Here is a 22,602-nt window from a genome sequence, read left to right on the forward strand (position 1 = left end):
CGTCTTAAAAAAGCAGACAACGTTGGCTAAATGAGACGCGTCATCACGCAGAACACTGTTCCGCCTTTTCCTCAGTGGTGGACACGTGAGGTCATTCGACGGCACCGTAGTTTGTTCAACGTTAGCTTTTCACTTCTAGCAATTGCGTTCACAATCCAAAAACTCGTGAAGACTATCTTGCTATCTTTACTTAAATCACATAAGTAACACAGACTTGTGTTGGCCACAGAGCCATCTTCTGCGATGCTAGCTTCAGCGGCCGGCCTGCAGACATAAGTCCTCCCTGCTGCTCGTCCCCAGCGAGTGATTTCGGACGTTGTTAAACTGCTGTGGAACTCTGCCATTAGAGGTTGCTATAGCAACAGCATGTTCAACTGTAACCAACTGCTGGTGGCAGAATAAAAAAAAAAAGATGAAAGTAGTAGCAGTGGTACGTTTTATCCATCACTTGTAAGGAGTAATGTAATAACGGACGTCAGGATGAGGACAGTGGCTGATGGAAGACTTTACAGAAAATCTGTATAAAAGTCCCCATTGCATATGTGCAATATGTCATTTAAAATATAAATATATTTGAAATATTAGATTGGATTTATTAGTCTAAGCAAAAACAGGATTGAAGATAACTTTTGAATGCCTTTCGTCACGTGCACACTTTAGTGGGGCTCTCTCTTCCGGCGTTGCCTTCCAGTAAAGAGGAGCAGGAAGGGAGGAGACGAGGAGAGAAGAATGAGGGAGTAAAGGAGAACAGACAGGTAGAAGAAGACAGCCTTTACAGGTTTACTAAGGAACAGAGAGGGAGCTAAACTGAGACGGATAGTCGATATGGACCAGGAGGCAGCCGGGGGGGAGAGGAGAGCTAAGGTGTGTGTGTGTGTGTGTGTGTGTGGGCGTGTGTGTGTGTGTGGGTGTGTGTGTGTGTGTGTGTGGTTGGGGTATACACGGGAGGGGAGCCAGAGTAATAAAGACAGACAGAGAGGAAATCAATGCCCAGGCCAGCAAGACAAACATTTAGAAATGAAGTGCGGTCACCCCTCTGTGGTGACAGTAGAAGCCAGTCAGCCAGAACTTCCAGTGACATTGACAGTCCAGTCACACACACACACACAGCGGGGCCGATTACACACGACCGAGGAGGCCGTCCAGCCCGTTCTCATTCCCAAGGCGTCAAATACAGACGCTCTGTCACGTCACTCGGCGCCTGCTACCGACGCTCGAAGATCCCTTTAGCATCTGTATGAGACTCGCCGGAATCTTCAAGTAACTACAATTTACAGAAAATTCTCCAGGAGTGGGACGAGGTGGGATAAAGACTTAAAAAAAAAAAGGTCTTCATAGGTGGTTGGAACGAAAGTGACGCCAAAGTGTCCTTTAACCATGAGTCAGTATGTAACTTTGGACTACGATGGTGGCTCAGGAGGGATCACTTTTACTGCCGGCTGCAACGGCAAGCACTGAACAACCTCTCACTTATGTAGATGTAAACATATTAAAAGTACACCGTGCCCAAGTATCCTCAGGTGTAAATGTGACTATTGTGTATAAGAGTAGAGATTTCTTTCCACAACTTGGAATTACTTCCCTTATGCTACATTCATTATTATATACGTGGGACCAGGACATCGTTCTACCATGTTCATACAAAAGGCACACCAGACTGTCTGTCTGATCGGTTCCATCACAGAATGATCAGTGTGGAGGACAGAGCTCTTATCTGTGTGTGTGGGAGGGAGGGAGCATCGTGAGTGAGAGCTGTGAGGACAATTAAACTTAAATAATTAAACTTTAAAAAGGGACGTTGAAGAACCAGGTTGATAAAGAGAAGTAGAGCAAAAAAACAGCAAATATAACAAAAATGTTACTGAAAGAAAGACCAACAATTACAACGAAACCAAACTGAACTGAATTAAAAGAACACCAAACAAATGAAAGCTGCGACTCCAATGGACGTATTTTAACTTGTCAGCCTCACCGAACTGGAATGTACCACCTGCCCAGGTAAGAGCAGGGCGGGTGAAACAGAGCAGACATTAATATCACACAGAATATGAAATTACCATAAATACAAGGTCTCTACGTTACTGCTGACATCACAATCTGTCTATGGGAACTCTTTACATACTAATGAGCACAGCGTCTTTCTTTAGGATGCCGTTTACTGCAGAACTATCTTCCCTGTCCTCCTACAGCTTAACAGAGTCCAGCCCCCCTCTGCTACCAGGACAGAATGAGACAAACCTGTTCACACGCTCCTTGATTGAGCTGCTGATCCAAACAAGCTTGAGTCACTTATACAATTTAATATAGTAGTTTAGGAATTAAGCCATTATTAGAGAACCGTCTTTCTTTGGGTTTCAGTTGGAAATTCTAAGCTCGGACGGCGTAGACCGTGCCCTAAACTCAAAATAGATGACAAAAGTGGCAGCAGCACTGCTGTTGGGTCTCTATCGCAATGACAATGAAGGTGGGGAATGACATGAACACAGAAATACTCTGATTGAAAGGCTACTCAAACGCAGCCTAACGTGCTGTGTGTTAACGGATATATTTCATCGTTCATTTTGAATTCGATTGACGTGCTACATCCGGCTCCAGAGAGGTCTACAAAACGTTTTGGGCTCAACCCAAATCCTCCCCTGTGAAGATTATATATATATATATATATATATATATATATATATATATATATATATATATATATATATATATATATATATATATATATATATAGAGAGAGAGAGAGAGATAGAGAGGTATTAGGCAATCTATATATATATATATGACATAATAGAATACCTAAAAATCTGTAAATCATTTGAGGAGAAACACGATAGTTGCCAAGACAAAATCCTTTAGAACCTACATCCTGTTTTCTATCTTATTTTTCTTCAACTGACTTCATCATTCCTAAAATGAGGCAAACATTGTTTGATGTTACATACATGGATACGGTAGGAATTTAACAGCATGACTAATCTTGCGTCCTGTTTTATTTTTGTCTGTTTTATCCAGTAATCAAACCTTTGCTCCATTGATTTGCCGATCCAGTCAGAGTGTCAAGTGAGAGCTATTTATATTATAACACATTCATCTACAGGTCCATACTGATCAAAGATACAGACATGACAGGACTGCTGCTGATTGAAAACTCTAATGTCCTCGTTAGGATTTCTTAAGTTAAGATAAGATGGTAAGTGAGATACGATAGGACACAGCCATGAGTCTAGGATTTGCTTGTGCAATAGGAAGACAGGATTTTTCCTGTCTGAGAAACTTAAGATAAAAACAGTATGATATTTATTCTGCAATGAGGCCGCAGATTCAACTAATGACCCCTGTGACTTGCTCCCTGCCTACTCAGGTGACCCTTACCGGCTCATTAAGATGCCTAAAATTGTATAAACCGCCGTCTCTGTTAGGCCTAAGTTGCCTCGGTGTTCAATCCACTCTCAACAACTCGTCCAAAATGGGACGGAGCAGCAGCTCAAATAAGGATCTGTCTCTACAAAATGCTCCCAACTCTCCCCTCTGATGGGAAGAGTCTGTTCCTGCTGCTGTGCAGCTGTGAGCTCGGTGGTGCAGACAGCATGACATCGTTCTCGCTCCCATGCTAATGTCAAGTTCGAGAGGAACTTTATAATTAGTGTCGTGCCACTTACGCGAAATCAGAAAGAGGTTATGAGGTTCTCCAAAATGAAATTGGATAAGAGGACTCTTAAATCTCCATGGTGCACTGAAGCATGTGTGCTGTTTTTTTGGGGGCAGATTGTACTTTTTTCTCAGGAACATCTAGGTGTGAATAAAACACGTCCGATTGACGTGTGTCTGTAAGAATTGGTGAACCTCTTACGTCAGGAAGGAAGAATGATTCTTCTGACCTCAGCTTATCTGCAGCCTCGTTCAAACCGCCTAATTAGGTTGATTGAAAGCACCTGCAACACCTTTCATGATGTACTTTCTGAGGTTTTATTGCAATAACTTTTTGTAATTCACATGTAATCACAAATGCTTTGGGTTTTAGGCATTAAAACACTTTGAATGCACCTTTTCTAAACTTCTGTCTAATTTATCAAATATATTTTTGAAGTAATCAATCTGTGACTCATTTTGTAACCTCTTTTTTGGCTTTTCCCTCAAACATTAGCGACATATTCCATGTCCTCAGAGGGTAAGTCAAATGCTTAATGATACAATGCCAAATATAGAGAATTAATAACTATCAACTTAAGTTCTAATTTTCTGTTCTCATGTGTACTAAAGGAGCAATTTGAGTAATTAATGGGTAAAAAGAAGTCTGGCACAGTGTTCGAACATCTCTAATGAAGAGAAGCACTGTGAGCCTGATGTGTTCCTTCAAGGGTGTAAGCCACGTAGTTAATCCAAATGACCAAAATCAATCAAGTTAATCTAAATTAATTAAAGGAAAATGTATTGAATTGGTTAAAGGGACCTTATATCTCCCCCAATGCATTTTGTAAAACTTGGAGTTTTTATATAAATCTCAAATAGGGCCATTATACTTAACAAAGTACCTATATCTCTGAAAGAATAATCAGCTACTTAACACACTTTATATAAATCAAACAATTTGACAGTATTTTTCTTGTCCAAAATTAATTCTGTAAGCCCAGTTGGCAGAAAAGTTGTTGGCACTGTACATAAGTCCTCTAAGGGCAGGTGGTACTCTGGTGGGTGGGTGGAATAAACACAAACACAGTAAATGCTGGATATTTATTTAAGCTAGTTATGTTACATTGTTGAATCACGTTGTTAAATTACATTGTTGGTGCGTTCGCTACACGCTGTAACGCTACGTTGTAACGCTACGTTGTAACGCTACGTTGTAACACTACGTTGTAACACTACGTTGTAACGCTAACAGGCATTTTTTATTTGCAATATAAGCTGCCATCTCAACCTACTTTGCTCATTCAAGAATAGAAGTTAGCACTAAACCACTGAATTTAAATTTTGTACAAACTTTTTTTCTAACCACTGCTTGAATTCCCACACGTGTGTTAAACGAAATAAATATGATAAACAAATAGGAAGCTGGAACCAGGCAAGCTTTATTGGTTTTAAACTTAACAAAACACTGCTGGCAGATAAAAATCACACTCCTGCTAATAGCACGTTCGCAGAAATGATACAAACAATGAAAGTTACATGAATTTCATGGTCGGCTTTGGACAGGTACTGAGTCAGTGAAATGTCATTGGACTCAAATATGGCCATGTAAACTTTAGTATGTTCAGTAATATTTACACCATAATCACAGTTTGAAGAAATGTCTGCATTGGATAAAGGAAGTTAACATTTCAAAAAGCGGTTCACTGCATCAGAGCTCTACGTCTCTGCTGTGATGTCCTCAGAAATACTGTTGGTTCAAATTTACTTATATCACCAAACTGAAAAACAACTCCTCAGAAGTCAGCTACATAAATATATCAGTGGTGTGTATGTGTGTGTGTGTGTTATGTGTGTATGTGCTCACTACACAGCATGAATGCTCAGCTTTGGTAATTAAAATAAATATCTCAAAACTAAGCAAGAGCTGTCATACTTAGCTGCTAAATGATTTCCTATTTAGTTTCCACATAGCAAATATTCATAAAAAGATGCTAACACCGCAGGTCATTTGCTACACTGTTGTCCTCTTAACAGTACCACAGGTTGTAAGCATAACACTTCCAACTGTAGGTCTAAAAATGGCTACAAACAATGCCCTATGATGGGCACAATTGTTAATATGCTACAAAAACAAGCAACCTTTAAGTTTGTTTTTAAGTCACTGGAACATGAGAACTTCAATGGGAGTCAATCTGAAAATCTTGATAAGTGTCATTTTTTTGTGCGTGGATATGAAATAATATTATCCTATCATTATTATACTCATGCAAAGGTGTGTGGACACCCCTGACTGTTTTGTCAAGTTCAATTTTCATCTTTTGATAAGATAAGAAGTGCTATCAATGCTCAGAATCTCTTCCATGGAGCCTAAACTAAATCTGCCAATAAGAGCCATGTGATCCAGGAAAAAACTCCAGAACAAGCGAGTGAGTGGACCGTGAGTTTAAACTGTTCAGTACTATTCTACAGTTTAGTTTAGGGAAAGAATGCATACAGTCATACAAACTCCAGCCTCTGATGTCAAAGTCATGTCAACAACCGCAACGTCCTCCCTAAATCGTTTTACTGCACGATAAGACTCTGATCAGACAGAGTGCATTTCAGAAGCCTGGGGCGGCTTTTTTTGATTGTTGTCAATGAGCGCGCCGCGTTTTTCCTGCTCGGTGCTCCTCTCGTTTCAGCAGGAGCCACTCTGAACCCCTCCAATTCAGGAAACTTCCACTTAAGAGTGAAAAAACGCCCAACATCTCAGTAGCTTTTGTTTTCACATTGTCCAATCGGATGAATTGAGAGGCGGGCCTTTTGTGGTAACTGTTGCTGGATACCCAAATATGACTCAACCGACCCTTGTTACCATGACCTGAACAGAACACAGCAGGCCTGGAGGCAAGTTGTTTCCATTCATTTAAGCAGTTTTCTTGTATGAATCTTGTATGTGAGACTTCAGACACTGAAGAGCGACCAAACGACTCATAGCACCAGCACCACTCCCAGGTGTTTCCAATCACATTTCTTACATTCGTATTAATCTTTCCTCTCATCGCCACACAAAGGATCGTTCACCCCTGAAATTGTCTGGACCCAAAAGATATTTGTGAAAAGATGTAGAATCCTACTCCGATAGCTGAGCTACCTACATGAATAATAGATTTAACCAGGAGGTAAATTGGAATGCAAGGCCATCTGTCACAGTGCACTCAGGTTTTCAGTTGGCCTCCCATGTAAGCTCGTGTTCATCAAAGTGCCATGTCGTGCTCGCATCTATTCACTACTTAAATCTTATATCTTATTATGTAAAACCAGGAAGAGTTGGAGTTCCATTTCAAATCTGTCAGTTCAGGAAGCACATCGTCATTCAAATAAACACAAATAAATGGTCAGGAATAATGTCTACATGACACATTTGCATTCAAATATACCTGAAACGTTCTCCTGACATTCTACCGTTATCATCACATGTGTTGCACTCTGAGCAGTGTAGTCAACAGGTAAGTCGGATTTCAGTATATGATCTGAGCTGAATGGATCCAAATGGAGTGCAATCTGAACCTGGCTTTCAGAGGTCTGGTTTCTTATATCATTATTTACATACCTAAGAAATTAAATTCTCACTTCCATGGCAACAGCATCTCCAAGGCAGCCATTTTGATTGTGCCAGGGGTGATCACCGTGGAAACGGACAGTCCCTGATCGGTCAATGCTGACGTTGCAGAAAACCTCCTGAAGCTCCAGAAGCTTCCCAACTGTGCTGCATGGGGCACTTTAAAGAGTCTCTCAGTCGTCTCTTTCATCCCACAAAATGTTGAACATTCATCCCCAAAGCTTCCCTCTCAAGATACAAACAGCTTAGAAAATTCAATCGCTAAAACACCTAAAACACACCGTGATATTTACACCCCACGATCGGCACACAGGATTACGTTTTTGAAATTGATGTTTCAGCAAGTGAAGTGAAGTGTAGACCTCTAAGCGTATACAATGTACCTCTGATTGTGTATATAATCTAATTGTAGGTCATGGTACATGGGCCAAAGCTGAAAGCAATACTGATTATTAATGATACAGACATTCTTTATCATAGCGGCATGTTTCCTTTCAAATGTGGTGGACATGGTCGGGAAGTAAAAGATGGTGTTAAGTTTTTAATTTACCAAATAAATTCAACAATTGTACATTACAATTAAAGTTGCTAACTAAGCTTGTTCTTACATGATTTTGAGTAGGGCTAAAATCTCTATAAAAATTGTCAGCGCATAGGCAATTCATATTTTTATGTGAATACTGTGTTTGGTACATGAATTACATACATTACTAAAATTAAATGAATACGATTATATACATTTGGACATATTCTATATGTCAAAATTTGAACTGACGTGGCAACCCTGTCTCCTAAAAACTATGTTTCCATACAACAAACCTGCATTCTAATCATCCAATCTTCAATCAACAAGTGATTCATGCTGTGAATAAAATAAAAAGAAATGCAACAAATCCACGACTAGGTTTAGTAAAATATTATGGTTTGTCTTAAAATAAGTGTAAATGTATGTAACATAAATAAATTAACGTTAAAATAAGTTGATGTTTTGTTTCACACTGGACACGAACACTGATCTCCTGGGTGAAAGTCCCATCGAGGACTTTGGTTAGATCTCTACATGTGATACGATGAAAATAAACATTATTTTTTGGACAGCATGCTGGTCGTGGGGGGCTGTTATCATTGGAGCAGTACACTGCTGTCATTCTGAAAACGGGTTTTGGTGTTCTGTCACTTCTACAAACTTGCAAGGTAAACTGAACCCCGATCACTGTAAACAGTCTCAGCAACAATCCCTCACAAAGGCAGGACCTGTTGCAGGGTTGTTTGATTGTACATTGTGCTACCTGTACACTATTGCTGCAGGCTTTTGCTGATTCCACCACCTGTACTCTTTCTCGTGAACAAAAGTAAGAGCAGTCTGCTTTAATTGATTTTTAGTGTTTTGTATGGGTCGCTCTCATGGTTTCAACTTTTTTTTTAGAAGGTAATCAAAAGTATCGACACGTAATGAAGTTACCTTCCCAACCATGTCGATGTAAGCAAGTATATTTAGTCCTCGTTTGATGAAAAGGAAAACACATTTATAGCCAGATATACTGTCTCACTTTTTCTTTTTGTGAATGGACAGAGTTTTGGATGTGATTCAGCTTCCTGTTTCCTGTGCTGCTTCACCCCGTTGCCTGTGTATCACGGCCTTGATGATGAATGTACCCGTCAGAAACCCCACAAACGTCTTGTTGCTGCTAATCACCGTATCCCTCACTCCTCCCCTCCCATGTTCCCTCCCAGCGTGTTCAAAGTTTTGTTAAGTGTCTGTCTTCGTCTCGGGCTCGGCATCAGCAGTGAGTCATCTCTCCGCCCACCTGCTTCTCCTCCCCCACTCCCCTCTTTTTCGTTTCTCCTCTCCTCTTTTTGATCTCCTTAAACCTCCCTCCTTCATCCACTCCGCTGCATCCCTCCTCCCACACACTTCGAGGAAACAGGATTTGTGTTTATGTGTGTGTGTGTTGTTGTCTTGTGGTGTGTAAGAGTCGTAACAGAGCCAATCTAATCCCCCCCAGTTGTGTTTCCCCTCCCCCTTCCCTGCGTATGTAGCCTAGCATGGCGAGGCGCTCATTCGCATGTGCGAGTGATAGCGGGGAGGTGGCACGGCTGAGGGTGGCACCCCCATGGGCAGGGACTGGGGCGGGGGCCCACTCGGGTGGGGGTGGGGCTGAGGGTGGCCGTGGGCATGGGAGGCTCGGGGTAGGGTGGAGGTGGCAGCCAGGTGGAGGGGGTGAGGGTACGAGGAGGAGGTAGAGGAGGAGGAGGCCGGCTGGAACTGGTAGCTGGCCGCTGAGGAAGGCCCAGAGGAAGAGGGCGTTGCCTGGGAGCTGCTGCCCCCCTTGGGTTGCGCCTGCGACGGTGGAGTCTGGTTGAGCTGGATGGAGATGTCGGAGGAGACGTCAGAGGCGCTGCGGCCCCGCTGCGGTGGAGGCCAGGAGTCTGGATGGAGGAACTGGCCGCTGTAGTCGCTGCATTCGGACATGCGGGGGCGGTAGAGGGCGGGATGAGGCCTGTACAGCTCCTCCTCAGCATAACGCTTCATGAAGAGGTAGACGGACATCACTCCTGCACCCTGGGACACATGATACAAAGAGACAATGGTCATGTATACAGTATGGGCTCTCACATGTACAAGTTATGTAGGGTTTCTGTTTCAAGCAGTGTTTCTAGGGACCCACTTCTAAAAATGACAAACCATCGCAAATTCACAACAGGCCTTATTGAATGTCCCTGATCATTTTACTGCCATTTCCTCATCATCTTATATTATCTTGAAAAGGAAAACCAGCCACTTCGGAGAGATATATTATTACATTATTATAACTTTGTTTAATGAATGTGTTATTGAAAACATGTTATAGACATAAATGAGACCAAATAAATGTATTTAGAAGAAGTTAACGGGCTCTTGCAATTTGTCCTCTCATTAGTAAAACTCATCATATTAGATTCACTCTTATAAGTACACTTATCAGAATAATGTGAACATTCCTGCTCCCTCATGTGGCTCAAAGATGTACTGCAGATAGAAATGTTAAATAAAAGACTTTTACTATGGTTAAAAAATATACACATATTTGTATAAATACAGTTAAATTATTAGTATAATGTGTTCCTTTGATCTTTCCAAAGCCATAAAGAGTGAACAGAAATGTTGCCACAAAATGACATCCATGACCAACAGAAAAAAGTAAATCCTGCAACAATAATACAAACCTGCATTATTTCAGTAAAAAACAACAAGTTGTACCTCAGGACGTCATAGATATTTGTGAATCTACATGAGATAAGTTGACTCAAACAATGAAAGAATGCTAAGAAGTTGTGAAGAGTATGACAACTTTACTGAGCATAGACTCAGCAGCCCATGTGTGCAAGTGGTTACTGTGCAAATCGGAGACAATTGTAGTTTTTTTGCAGACGTGCCAAAACACGAACAATTTGCTAGAATCAACGATAAATTCTAATCATACTAATACTAATTGTTGAGGAATTTGAAATTATTGTTCTGAAAAAAGATAATTGACATTCAAGACTTGAGCCAAAGCAAATTACACAATTTGTAAATGAGTTAAGAGAATTTTAAAGTGTTGGTTCTTGTGTGTTCTTTCCAGATTTTATAATTGATTTTATGTTTTTATATCGGTATTCCCTCTTCCCTCATATTTCACAAAACATGTATATCTCTGTTCTGCTCTCATTTTGTTTTATATGTTATTATGTATATTTGTATATTGACACCATATTAAGGGGTAGTATGGGACCATAGGGACCATAACGTTATCTCTCTAAAATGTCAAACGATTCCAATTTTTTTTCGAATCAAATATATAGATCGACCCCATTACCTACTGGATTGACTTTCTTTTTGATTGGAAATTATATATAAAGCTCTGGTTATGCCGTTTGTATGGACAATCATGCAAATAAAGTGTATCTGATTGATAAATAAATACATCTAAAAGTAACAACAGTTACTGTTGGACAACAGGAAGTGAGATGGAGGGAGAGAGGGCCCCCTGGCTATTCATCATTAGTGAATCAAAATGAGTTACAGACCTCTCAGCATATTCCCTGTTGCAAAAATCTTTTATAAAATGTCTGAATCAGCCTCCCTAAACTGCAACACACTGCCATCAGGAGGGGAGAAAATGAAATAAATCCATAATGATTTTTTGCAGAGAGTTGACAAAAAGGTTTGGCGCTCCGCCGTGGAATGAGCCATTATCAAAAACGTATTCATGTTTTCACCCGGGCATCCGCCGAGCATTCACAGCTCATACACTATTCATTCACAACATCGTCGCTACAACCGCCCTGAAACTTTAGATGCTGATGAATGTGTTTGTGAAAAATCCCATATTGCACAGCTTCAGTACAGATTAGAAAAAGAGGAGTGAAGAATCACAGAAAATGGAAGGAGATACGAGGAGACAAGAGAAGACAGAAAGGATAAAAAGGGAGGAGAACCGGATAGGAGGGAAGGGACAAAGTGAAAGGAGGGCAAAGAGGATGAAAGAACACAGGACATAAGAGAAGTTAAATGATAATAGAGGATTAGAGAACTGAACATGAAAGAAGAAAAAAGAGACAAGATAAAAGTAGAGGGCAGAGAGAGAGGAGGAAGGAGAGAAGAGGAGAGAAAGAGCGGAGCGAGAAGAGGAGGATGAGGAATGAAGAATAGAGAAGAAGGAGCAGCAGCAAGGAATATTCTGATGCAGATAAAGCTGTGCTGCGACGGAGCTGCTGCCCTCAAGTATTCAAGCTATTAACATTTATGAATATTGATGCAGGCAGGATGACGGGCTCCTACGCAGGCACTTTTTAGATGTGTGTGTGTGTGTGTGTGTGTGTGTGTGTGTGTGTGTGTGTGTGTGTGTGTGTGTGTGTGTGTGTGTGTGTGTGTGTGTGTGTGTGTGTGTGCGCGCGCGTGCGTGTGTGTGTTTAGCTGAATGAGTCTGAATTCAGCAAGCTACAAATACTTTGTGTGGCTACGTTGTACACATGCTTGAGTGTGTTTAGCAAAGCGGCAGTTGGTCGACATCCAAATCAGATTCCAAACAATCTGTGTGTGTGTGTGTGTGTTGTGTTAATTATATTATTTATTCTCAATTAAAGTGGCCATGATTATTTCCGTAATACTTGTTTCACATAAAATTATTTAAATATTCATAGATATAGATTGTTAGATTGTTGAAAGAACCAAATAAGGTCTTTCTGGTAAACAAACAGCTGAAAGAATGGTAACATACAGTTCAACTTCAGACATGGAAGTCCCCTCTTTGAAAGGTAAACATTACTCAAGAAAGCACGTTTGTTAATTTCTTAAAAAAAAAATAATAATTTAAAAAAGCACATTTTCAGTAATAATCTGGTCAAAGAAATGTAAAGTACATTTTCTATTCTATTTTAGTTTTTTTTCAAAATGAGCAGAAACAGGGGTCCTCTTCGCTGTATTTTCATGATAGTCCACTGTTGGTAATGTAGGAATGTATATGTGTGTGCGTCTGTGCAAATCATCTCTTTTGTCACTTTTCGTCGGTAAATGTTAAGCATCAGTGTATGTGAACCGCTCAGTGTGTGTCTGTGTGTTTACTTCAATATATCTGCAGTGTGTGTATGTGTGTGTGTGTGTGTGTGTGTGTGTGTGTGTGTGTGTGTGTGCACTTTGTCCATGTGCACAGGCTTCAGTCTGTGTTTGTGCATTTCCACACACTCACGTGTTTGTGTGCATGCAGTAAACCCACAAATGTTTATGCATGAATACGTCTGAGTGTGTGTGTGTGTGTGTGTGTGTTAGTGCGAGTGCTGTTCTTCGATTACCTCTTTCAGCAGGAAGGAGGAGGCGGCAAAGGCGAAAGACCAGCCGTAGCGGTAGTGGAAGAACTGCTCGGCCTCTCTGGGTCGGTTCATCACCTCGTCATTAATACTGGAAATATACAAGACCAGTCCAACCACCAGGCTGAGACCTGCAGAGGCACAAACACATACACATGAATTCTTACTGTCATTATTGCAAACACAGAAGGTTTTTACAGTGATACGCTGCACCTTCTTTTCTCCCATTTGAGTGTCAAACCTTCAACTCTTTCAAAAGGTGGCTTTTTACAAGCTCTATCCATGGTGCTGATCCTACTGACAGTCTGTATCATCCCAACCAACCACCAGACAGAGGCCACATCCAGCCAGTATATTATTTAGGCAAATAATAACATATATGTTTGGAAAATACTGAGCATGCAAGTGGTTAAAGAAGTAGTTTGCCATGAGACCCTTCTAACAGCAGACAGTTTGACCACTGGAGAAGCCAGTTCAGCTGATTGAGGAGGAAGAGGTTGTGACATTCAATTATTTATGTTCATGAATACTTTTCCAGCTCTAAGAAACTATGAATAACTAGGAAACCGGGAGGTGCAAGGCTAATGTTGCATTACCCTTGTTACCCTGTAATACTAATCCCATTTGAATGGGCCTTTAGTCTCTTTGTAGTTGTGTGTGTGTGTGTGTGTGCTTGTGCGTGCTGTTTTGCTGGAATAGCTATAATGATAACGTGTCCTCGTTGGACTAGGCTGAGAAAACCCCAACAACAGGCTGTGCTGTGATACATAGATAAACGAGGACAGTCATACACGCACACACACATTGACATGTCCTTGTGCTTGCGTCCAAGAACCCACATAAACACAGATACACACTAAAGTATAGAAATCCTCGCTGACTTGAGCGTGCACACACACACACACACACACACACACACGCTGAACCCTCATTAGGAGTGTGTCAGTGCTTCCTCCCCTGTCGAGCGACTAACCGCTGCAGCTGACCTCCAAAACTCCTCCGGCAGTGAAACTCTGACACACTAAACACAGCAAAGATGCTTCGCATTTAAAGCCACCTCACCGCTCTTTCCCCCTGAAAACATATCACTGATACGTTAACATGCAACTCTACGTTGAACAGGAATTAAATAATCAAACACTGGCCGACATGGACTTTCATTTGAAAATATGTTAAGTCCGGATTTAGGCTTTTGCGTCTGGCTGTCGCAGAGGCTCTGCGGCGCGGATGTGCTCCTCCTGAAGAATGTAGCTACATGTCGGAGCTGCAGAGATACAACATGTTAACACAACAACAGTGAACGGTCAGCTCGTGCTGCTCGTGTGCTGCTTTTAAAGAACTACTTTGAATTATATTTTGTTATCTGAGAGAAGCCAGGTTTGGGGTGATGTGATGCCGTCTGTTGAAACCAGAGAGACCAGACTTCAGTGGCCTCCATGTTTACTGCCTCGTGTGACGTCTTTGTTGTCGTCTTTCTGCACACGCGGGTCAGTTCATACCCGTGAACACATTTAAAGAAAACTATGAACAGCCAACAAGAACAAAAAAAAAGATCAGATCCGAGCCATAAAGCAGAATTGAGCACTAAGGCTGTGAACATTGCCTTAGACGTTACTTCTTCATACAGACATGCACAATCGAGCCACGATCTGCCTGCATTCAAACACCATCAATAAGAACTAGACTCTATAACAAACAGAGACCCTTTATCTGGAAACAGATTAGAGAACCATCATGGGCCTGATTGGAAATACCTGTTCAACAGTGAGACTGTTTTGGAGTCGCAGCTGTGTGAAATGGAATTAAACAAAGCAGGAGACGCATAAACCTCGAGGAGACATGCAGGAGTTTTGTTGGATGTCAGCGATGGCACAAACATGTCCTGTTTGTTGAGACGCCTCGGTGTAACCAGGCAGAGGATGGATGAACCGATGAGGCCACGCTTACATTCACATACATTCACACATTTTGATATGGACACACATTTCTGCTTTACTGCTTTTTATGCAGAAAGCATGACACGCTGGAAAACACTGAAGTGATTCAGCAGATTACCAAAAAAGCTCTCGGATTTCCTGGAACAAATGTAATCCTTTGCACAGGAAGTATTTCGAATTTAAGATTCTGCGAGTAACAAAGAAAGAAGAAGTAGGACAGCTTCTCCACAAGAAACCAATATCTGGCGCAACATGAGCATTTGAATGCCTTTTGTCTTAAGTTTTAGACACTTCACAGTGCACTTTGCATAATTATCTCCCCAGATGTTTTTTTGTTGGGTTTGTTGGTTTGTTGGTCTATTTGACAGCAGGATTAAGGAAAACAAACTACTGTCCCAATTTTCCATCTTACGTGGTGGAACGGTTACCTCGCACGGCAGCTGGATTCTCGCGATGTCACAGGATCACATCATGCCATATCACACGTTATGTTAGGCTTCAAGTAATGCGTTTGTTGTCTGGCAAACCAGAGCACGGACCAATCAGCGTCCTGTGAGGAGCTACTGGCCGCTGTGGGCGTGGCTTATGTGTTTGTGATGACACAGAGAGGCGACTACGCGTTCTAAACAACAACGGTTTTGATCAATTGACAGATTACCAGACAATGAAAGGAACGTTTGTGGACATGACAAGATAACATAGTGATCTGCGCATCCTGTTTGCTTGACAGGTGATCTCTGGTGCAATGTGCAGAAAGAGATCACACGTTTTATCCAAAATTGTGAAAAAAGGACAGACATGAGACTGAATTGTAATTCTCTTGTTTGGCCATCAGATGGCAGCGTTGTGTCTTAATGCTCATCTAAGCTCTCTAGCTTGGACCCCACATGAGTGTGAACGTGCACACACACACACACACACACACACACACACACACATACATACATGCAGAGAGGCAGAGAGGGGGAAAAAGAGACAGAGTTGTAGGAGAGAAGTAGCTGGAGGAGGGACAGACAGGAGAAATGGGAGGAAACAGCTGGTCCACAGCCACCATGTTGTAACCTCAGGGTGCTGTTGTGACTGACGGGCAGTTCTCATGACAAAAACACAGACATGCTGACTGAGAAAAACAAGTTTTTCGCTGCAAAATCATTCTGAAATAGCACTGATTTCTGTGTTTTTCTCTGACTCCCCTACTGTGTGTGAAATAATTGCAGCGCTGCTCTTTTATGGTAAACAAGAGGAATAGAAATCACTGTTATTTCTGAGGTGAAAATGACATCAATCGATTTCTGGGCTCAATTCCTTCTTTGTGCTGTGAACCATCACACAGAAACAACTGACTATTTCTGACAGAGAGCTGTTTTTCATTCCTCACAGAGGGTGCTCAGCAATTACAATACAAAAATCAAATTACTTTTCTGATTCTGTTTTCGCACATAATCTTTTCTCCAAAACGGAGAATTATTTTTTCACAACTGTGTACAGTGCCGTTGCCGAAGCTGTTTTTATTTGATTAATATGCGTTTCTTACCATGTCAATTTGTAAAATAAACAAATACAATAAGATAAATAAATAAGATATTTTAATATAAATACAATACAAATGTAGGACATTTCACATGTGAAAACACATGCAATTTGAAATGTCCAAAAAACACATAGACTATGTCTATATTTAAATTGATATCGAATTGTACAAATCTGAAAATTCGTTTTACTGGCACACATACATCGACCTGATGTATGTGCAAATCTGCATGTCTTGGGGTATATCTGTGTATAAGCATACATGAGTTTTTATCCGTCTTGGCTCGGTGACCTTCCCATGACATCATGGTTGTCACGTTGTCCAGTCAGCAGTCCACCATGCTAAGCTAGCATCTGTGAGGTAAAGCTCACTCATGCAAAAAAAAAGAAGCTGAAACAGGAAGGTGATGTCATCCTGTCTGCTCAGAGAGAGAGAGAGAGACTAACAAGGTCCCAAAAAATCCCAACAACCCCTTTCGTCAGCTGAACCGCTTGACCCTGCACTCGAGGTAACCGACCAGAAACGTCACCCAGCTGTCCCGCAGCGACACAAGGACGTGATGTCACCCCGTTAGCTTCGGTGACTCTCCTTCCCAACAGGACTCGTGGCGCAAATGAAACAGAATGCGACGTGACAGAGAGGACTTTTGTGTTGTTAAATGTTAATCCTCAGTGAAACACGAAGATGGATTGCAGGTGTAAGACTTTGCTCTGTGAGACAAAGTTTTCTTTGTCCCCTGTCATGTAATTACAAACCTTTAGTAAACCGTGATAGAGAATGTGATAGTCCACCTAAGATCTATCCAGCACTCACCCCCCTGTGGGCTTGAGCGGTGGCTGTAGGGAACTTGAATTCATGTAGCACGGGGCCAGTTGGGAGTGAGAATTGCTGGTCAGTCCAACAATTCTTCTTTACCCTGAAGTTTTAGTAAGACCTCGATCACACTCCCACTTCATCCCAAAGGTGTTGGATGGGGTTGAGGTCAGGGCTCTGTGCATACAGTAGACTGTATATAATATTGATGTAGTCCCTGTGACGTAACCCAAAGGTTTCTGAAGAGCCATTATGAAGTGTGTGTGTCGCCGGCTGTCGCCATCCAGTGACGAGACAGCCTAAATCTAAAAAATGGACAAAGTGGTGGAGCTAGCGACCTGTCACTCAAAGCAGCCACGCCCTCAATCTTGTTGTCATAAATAGTGATATTAGCTAGAAAACCCTACGATGTATCAGGCTGTAAACCTGTTTATCGCTGCTTTAAAGCTGTGCATTTTACCATGGGGGTCTATGGGGATCGACTCGCTTTTGGAGCCGGTCTCAAGTGGTCATTTGAGGAACTGCAGCTGATGGCACTTCTCAGCACCGGAGGTTTGTTGTTCCACGCCAAACTGGGAGGAGCATTTCTTTACGGAGCTGGCTCTATGTAAGGGGGCAGTGTCATGTTGAAACAGGAACGGGTCTACCTTCAGACCCTCCATCAGAACCAACCAACCAACCAAAAGACACGAAATGCGTGTCAACGCACAAATGGCCTTACTATGTAAGTAGATTTAATTTAATACACTGGAAGATGAGTCTGTCTTTTTTTATTTGGACTACCATGTGGGTCCACAGAAGTAATTAGTGTGATCAAACATTTCATCCAGTAACCTTCCACTCAGCACTTAAAGGCGTTCGGCTACGTGACTGGAATGGAGATTGGCTGCACTGAAGGTTGGTGTCCGCAGTGAGATAATGTGACGTGTTTGGTTCTGACCACAAAGGTGTCGTCCCGAAGAAAACCAAACCTTCCTCATAACCAACTTTCTGATCGAAATGTCAAACTACAACAAAGTATCCTTCCAGACTGCTTGGTTAAAGTTTGAGCTTCTTTTTACCAAAAGCCTGCAGCGAAACATCAAATCACTGCTGCCCTGCAGCTTCCTCGGCAGAGAGCAATTATGTGGAATTAAATCCCGTTCACTGTTGAGCCAGCAGCAAGAACAAGGTGAGGTCTGACAAGCTGTCAACTGGGAAAAGGAAACCAGAGCTGCAGAGTGAGTCTTCCATCTTCTTATTATCATTAACCTTGAAGAATGTTGACTTTTAACAAGCTTGCTTCTCTTCTTCTGCTCTGCTGCTTTTCCTCTTCTTATTTAAGCAGACAGGTGAAGGAGGAGTTTGACACTTTCACACAGGTCTCATACAATACCTCGGCCTTTTAGCCGGAGTCCTGTGGCTTTCTCAAAGCTCCTGCAGCAATAGCTGTCTCCTGCAACATATATTTATACATGAATTTGATTGATGTTTTGGAGAAAACATATTGCTTTTAAATCAAGAAAGGATGGTTAATAGTAAATAGACTTGCATTCATACATTCACACATACGCACTATGCACTAATGGCCGAAGCTGCCATACAAGGTGCACCAACCTGCGGTCAGGATCTAATCTAAATGCTCATTTACACACACAGGCAGAGCCTTCGGGAGCAGCTTGGGGTTCAGTGTCTTGCCCTCGGACACTAATGCGGAATGCGAAATGTCCGTCTGGAAGAGGCAGGGATCGAGCCGCCCGTTCTTCTGATTAGTGGACGACCCGCTCTACCTCCTGAACTTGAGTTGAATGTCTTGCTTCAGTAAACATTGTAAATACGAGTTTATGGTCTCAATCTCTAGTTTCAAGTCTTCTTCAATACAGCATGATGTTCATTTAGTAAATGATGGTCCTGTTTGTTTGAGTTGCTGCAGAATGTAAAAGAAAAAAAACCTTTGCAAGAAGGAAACAAACATGTTGGGGACAGGGCGGTCAAAAAGTAATTTCAGAAACCAAGACCTCAGATTTTCTTAAATCTGATACAACGCTATTCTTAAAACCTTATTATCTGTAAGTCTTCATCATCATCGTGCCAAAGCCTGAAATCTAAAGCAAGGCAAGAGAGCAGCCGAGGAGAGTTCACGGTCGGGTTTAGTCACTTGATCATAAACCTTTCAAAACGGCCCAAAAGATATTCCTCACAGGCGGCGCAGCTGTCCCATTAGCTGGATGGAGTTTACTTGGTTTTACTTTTGGCATAAATTCACTGAGCAAGTCGTATTCCTAGAAAATGTGCTTGTTCTCCGGAGAGCTTCCACCCTCAGATTCTACGACCTCTGTGTACTGAGGTTTGTCTCCCAGGCTGCTTTTTCAGTCACTGCAACACACGGCGCAAATATTGGAAAATATGGAAACAAACCTTGACAAGAAAGGCCTGGAGTTGCTATTTGTTCTTCAAGAGAATAAAATGTATTGGAGTTTTTGATTGTTTGCAAACCTTGTTTTTTGTGCAACAAAACAAGTTCTGTATGAACTGAGAACAATTCCACTGCAGGAACAAGACTCGCTGTGCAGGGGTGGAGGCTCTCTTATGATTTCAGACTCTAGTTTCTAGTGTGCGCCCAGTACCTGACAGTATGAAGAATATTCCGGAGACGAAGGCAAGGATGGTGCGCTGCGGCCGGATGTGTCCGATGTTGCTGATGATGAAGGCGGTGAAGACGAAGAGCAGGGAGACCATTGGGAAGGGAGTGGCAGTTCGGACCATTTCTGGAGGACAGGGAGGAATTTTGGGGAGGGTAAGAGAAGGACATGGACATGATGGACATGATTAAAGAACAAGACCGAGGGGAATTTCAATTCAATTTGCCTGATTTAGTGACCAACACATCTTCTCATTGATCAGTGGCGCTACGCCTCAACCTTTTATGCTCTAAGTTCCCCTCTGGCTTCACTGTTGGACGAGGGGACGGTGTTTTATTTTATTTGTTTAAAGCCGGCTAAGATCATTAGCTGGTACGTCCAAAATTGGAAATTTCAACCTTTTTAATTTGTAAGTACGTTTGATTGGTTCGTACTCTACTACTCTTACTTTTGGGCAACAAAACAAGCAACACAACATTGATCATATCATCAAATGTGTTAGCAAATAGCTGCCTGCTCTCACATCCAGCATAGTGGAGCATTTATAGAACTATTCCTAATCACTAATATCTCATTTCTAATTCAGACATTTCTTACAGCGCTCTTTTGGTGTCCACCAACTGAAACGCTCCGTAGATCTGAGGGGAACTAAAGGGAATGATTCTCTGCGGGTTTATCACTACAAGCTTTTCACATGATTACACATATTCATCTGATCAATTGCTAATATGAAAATATGAATCAGTGCAGCTATAAAGTCGGACACAGCTGCAAACATCTTGGTTTTTACTTCACATTGCGACGCATAACATAAGAGAATATTTAGCAGTACATTTTAATTCTTGCCATGAACCTACAAAGACATTACAGCATGTTCTGTGTCGCAAGAATAATTTGGATAATTATTTGCTTTTCAAATCATAACAATGACATGAAAATGATAGAAAATCTATAGTTCGAATAACAAAATAATCTATTTTCTGGTGTCAGGGTCGTCTTTTTTTTCACAATATGTTCCAAAATACTCACACATGTCTCGATGTCCACTGCAGCCTTATAACCTTAGGTCTACCGCAGCTCGCTCAGGGTTATATTGAGCGAGGCAGCGCATGATTTATTCAACAACTTCTCCCACAGTGCTACTACAGTGTTATGACTTGTGCGTCTACCTGAGGACATTTATCTAGCATTAAACGGACCAAATGTCTTCCCCCTGGTGTCTCCAGCAACACCGTGCTTCTCTTCAAAGAGACAGAGATCGCGGCGGGCAGAACACTTTGAAGCCAGTTCACAGTGTCAACATCTTAAATCATTAAAACAGCTCAGAGACAAAACTGCTCCGTGGGGAACTTCAGCGAGCTCTCGACATTCATTTACTGTTTGACCAAAAAACAAATTAAATATATTCAGTGTACAGTGGGTTCTTCAAAATCAAATGGTTCTGCAGGTTCTCTGGCCAGCGTTAGGACTACAGGTCACCTTTAGAAAGTGAAAAGAAGCTTAAATCAAACAGATTGTGGGTGGTACCGGCAGAAATGTTCAGAAATGCGCATAACAGAACGCTGAAGAAGGTATCTTCAGTGTTTTCATATATTATTGATGACCTGAGAAAACCAGGTGTCAGAAACGTCAACTCATCATGAAACTTTGGAGACAAACTTTGGAGATTCGCTTTCACTGGGTAGCAACTCTATATAAACTTTTACCTCTCACATAATCCACAAGGTGTAGTTTCCTTCGTTCTATCTCATGATTTGATTAAAAAGTAAAGATAAAAACTGTGTTAAAGGGTAGTTGATGCATGCAGACGTCTCCTATGACCTTTAGTTTGTGTACTTGGTAGTGTTGTAATATTTAAACTTTTTATTTAACGTTACTCTGTTGGGGCGTCACGGTTAGCAGCCTGACCAAAGAACTGTGCACATACGTATATAAAGCATGTTGGCTATGCACTGCATCATGTTCTGATACAACGACCATCTCTAAACATCTTCGGTGGACCTACTTTGATAACATTTTCAACAAACTGCATTTTGTTTTTGTTTCTCTGAGAGCAATTTTTCATTTCATTGGTATTTGATCTATTCCTCGTGTGTGTGTGTGGACGTGACTCACTGAGTATGTTGGCTGTATTTTCTGTCGTGATCTCGATCTCTGGCTCGGTGAAATACTCCGACGCCACGCATCTGCCCTTCTCTGGTCCTGAAACAGAGAGAGAGGAGACGGGGAACGCATTGAGAAAGAAAGAATACAGACGGGAAAGTAGAGAGATGAGTGGGAGGCGCTCGGGTCTTCTTTGGGTCACGAACAATATGGGAATATTTGCTTATGGAAATAAAACCAGAATAAACAAAACAAAACAAGAACAGAAGTTAAAAACCCCCACAGAGAAAGGGCAGACGGGACTGAGCGTAGGCAGACAAACAAAAAAAGATTTTGAAAGGGCGAATAGGAAAGAGGTGAGAGAGGATAGAGAGACCCCCAAACGAGATTATGAAGAGGGAGAAACGTGGAGGCAGAGAATGGAACTGAGAGGAAAAAGTGAATTAGAGGAAGAGACGGATGGAGGTCAGGAGGTTTCAGGAGAAAACAAGGTTTGAGCTGAGAGAGAGAAGAGCTGAATACAGACACAACAATTAA

At 41.7% G+C, this 22,602-nt stretch overlaps 1 protein-coding gene across 2 annotated transcripts in view; it reads right to left on the minus strand.

Moving 5' to 3' along the window:
* Nucleotides 1–9,272: 9,272 nt before the first annotated feature.
* cacng7a (calcium channel, voltage-dependent, gamma subunit 7a) overlaps nucleotides 9,273–22,602 on the minus strand; it is a gene marked incomplete at both ends in the record, with an annotated part of 59,452 nt that continues 46,122 nt past the window's right edge. Inside the window, 5 exons of one of the 2 annotated variants that reach the window (XM_079176082.1) lie at nucleotides 9,273–9,328; nucleotides 9,557–9,794; nucleotides 13,046–13,191; nucleotides 19,948–20,088; nucleotides 22,078–22,164. In XM_079176082.1, coding sequence (XP_079032208.1) covers nucleotides 9,273–9,328; nucleotides 9,557–9,794; nucleotides 13,046–13,191; nucleotides 19,948–20,088; nucleotides 22,078–22,164 — 668 coding nt within the window. Of the gene's footprint in view, nucleotides 9,795–13,045; nucleotides 13,192–19,947; nucleotides 20,089–22,077; nucleotides 22,165–22,602 lie in introns of both variants that reach the window. The other variant, XM_079176083.1, reaches the window with a different exon arrangement.

This window comes from Pholis gunnellus (assembly GCF_910591455.1).
Source record: "Pholis gunnellus genome assembly, chromosome: 16".
Lineage (NCBI taxonomy): Eukaryota > Metazoa > Chordata > Actinopteri > Perciformes > Pholidae > Pholis > Pholis gunnellus.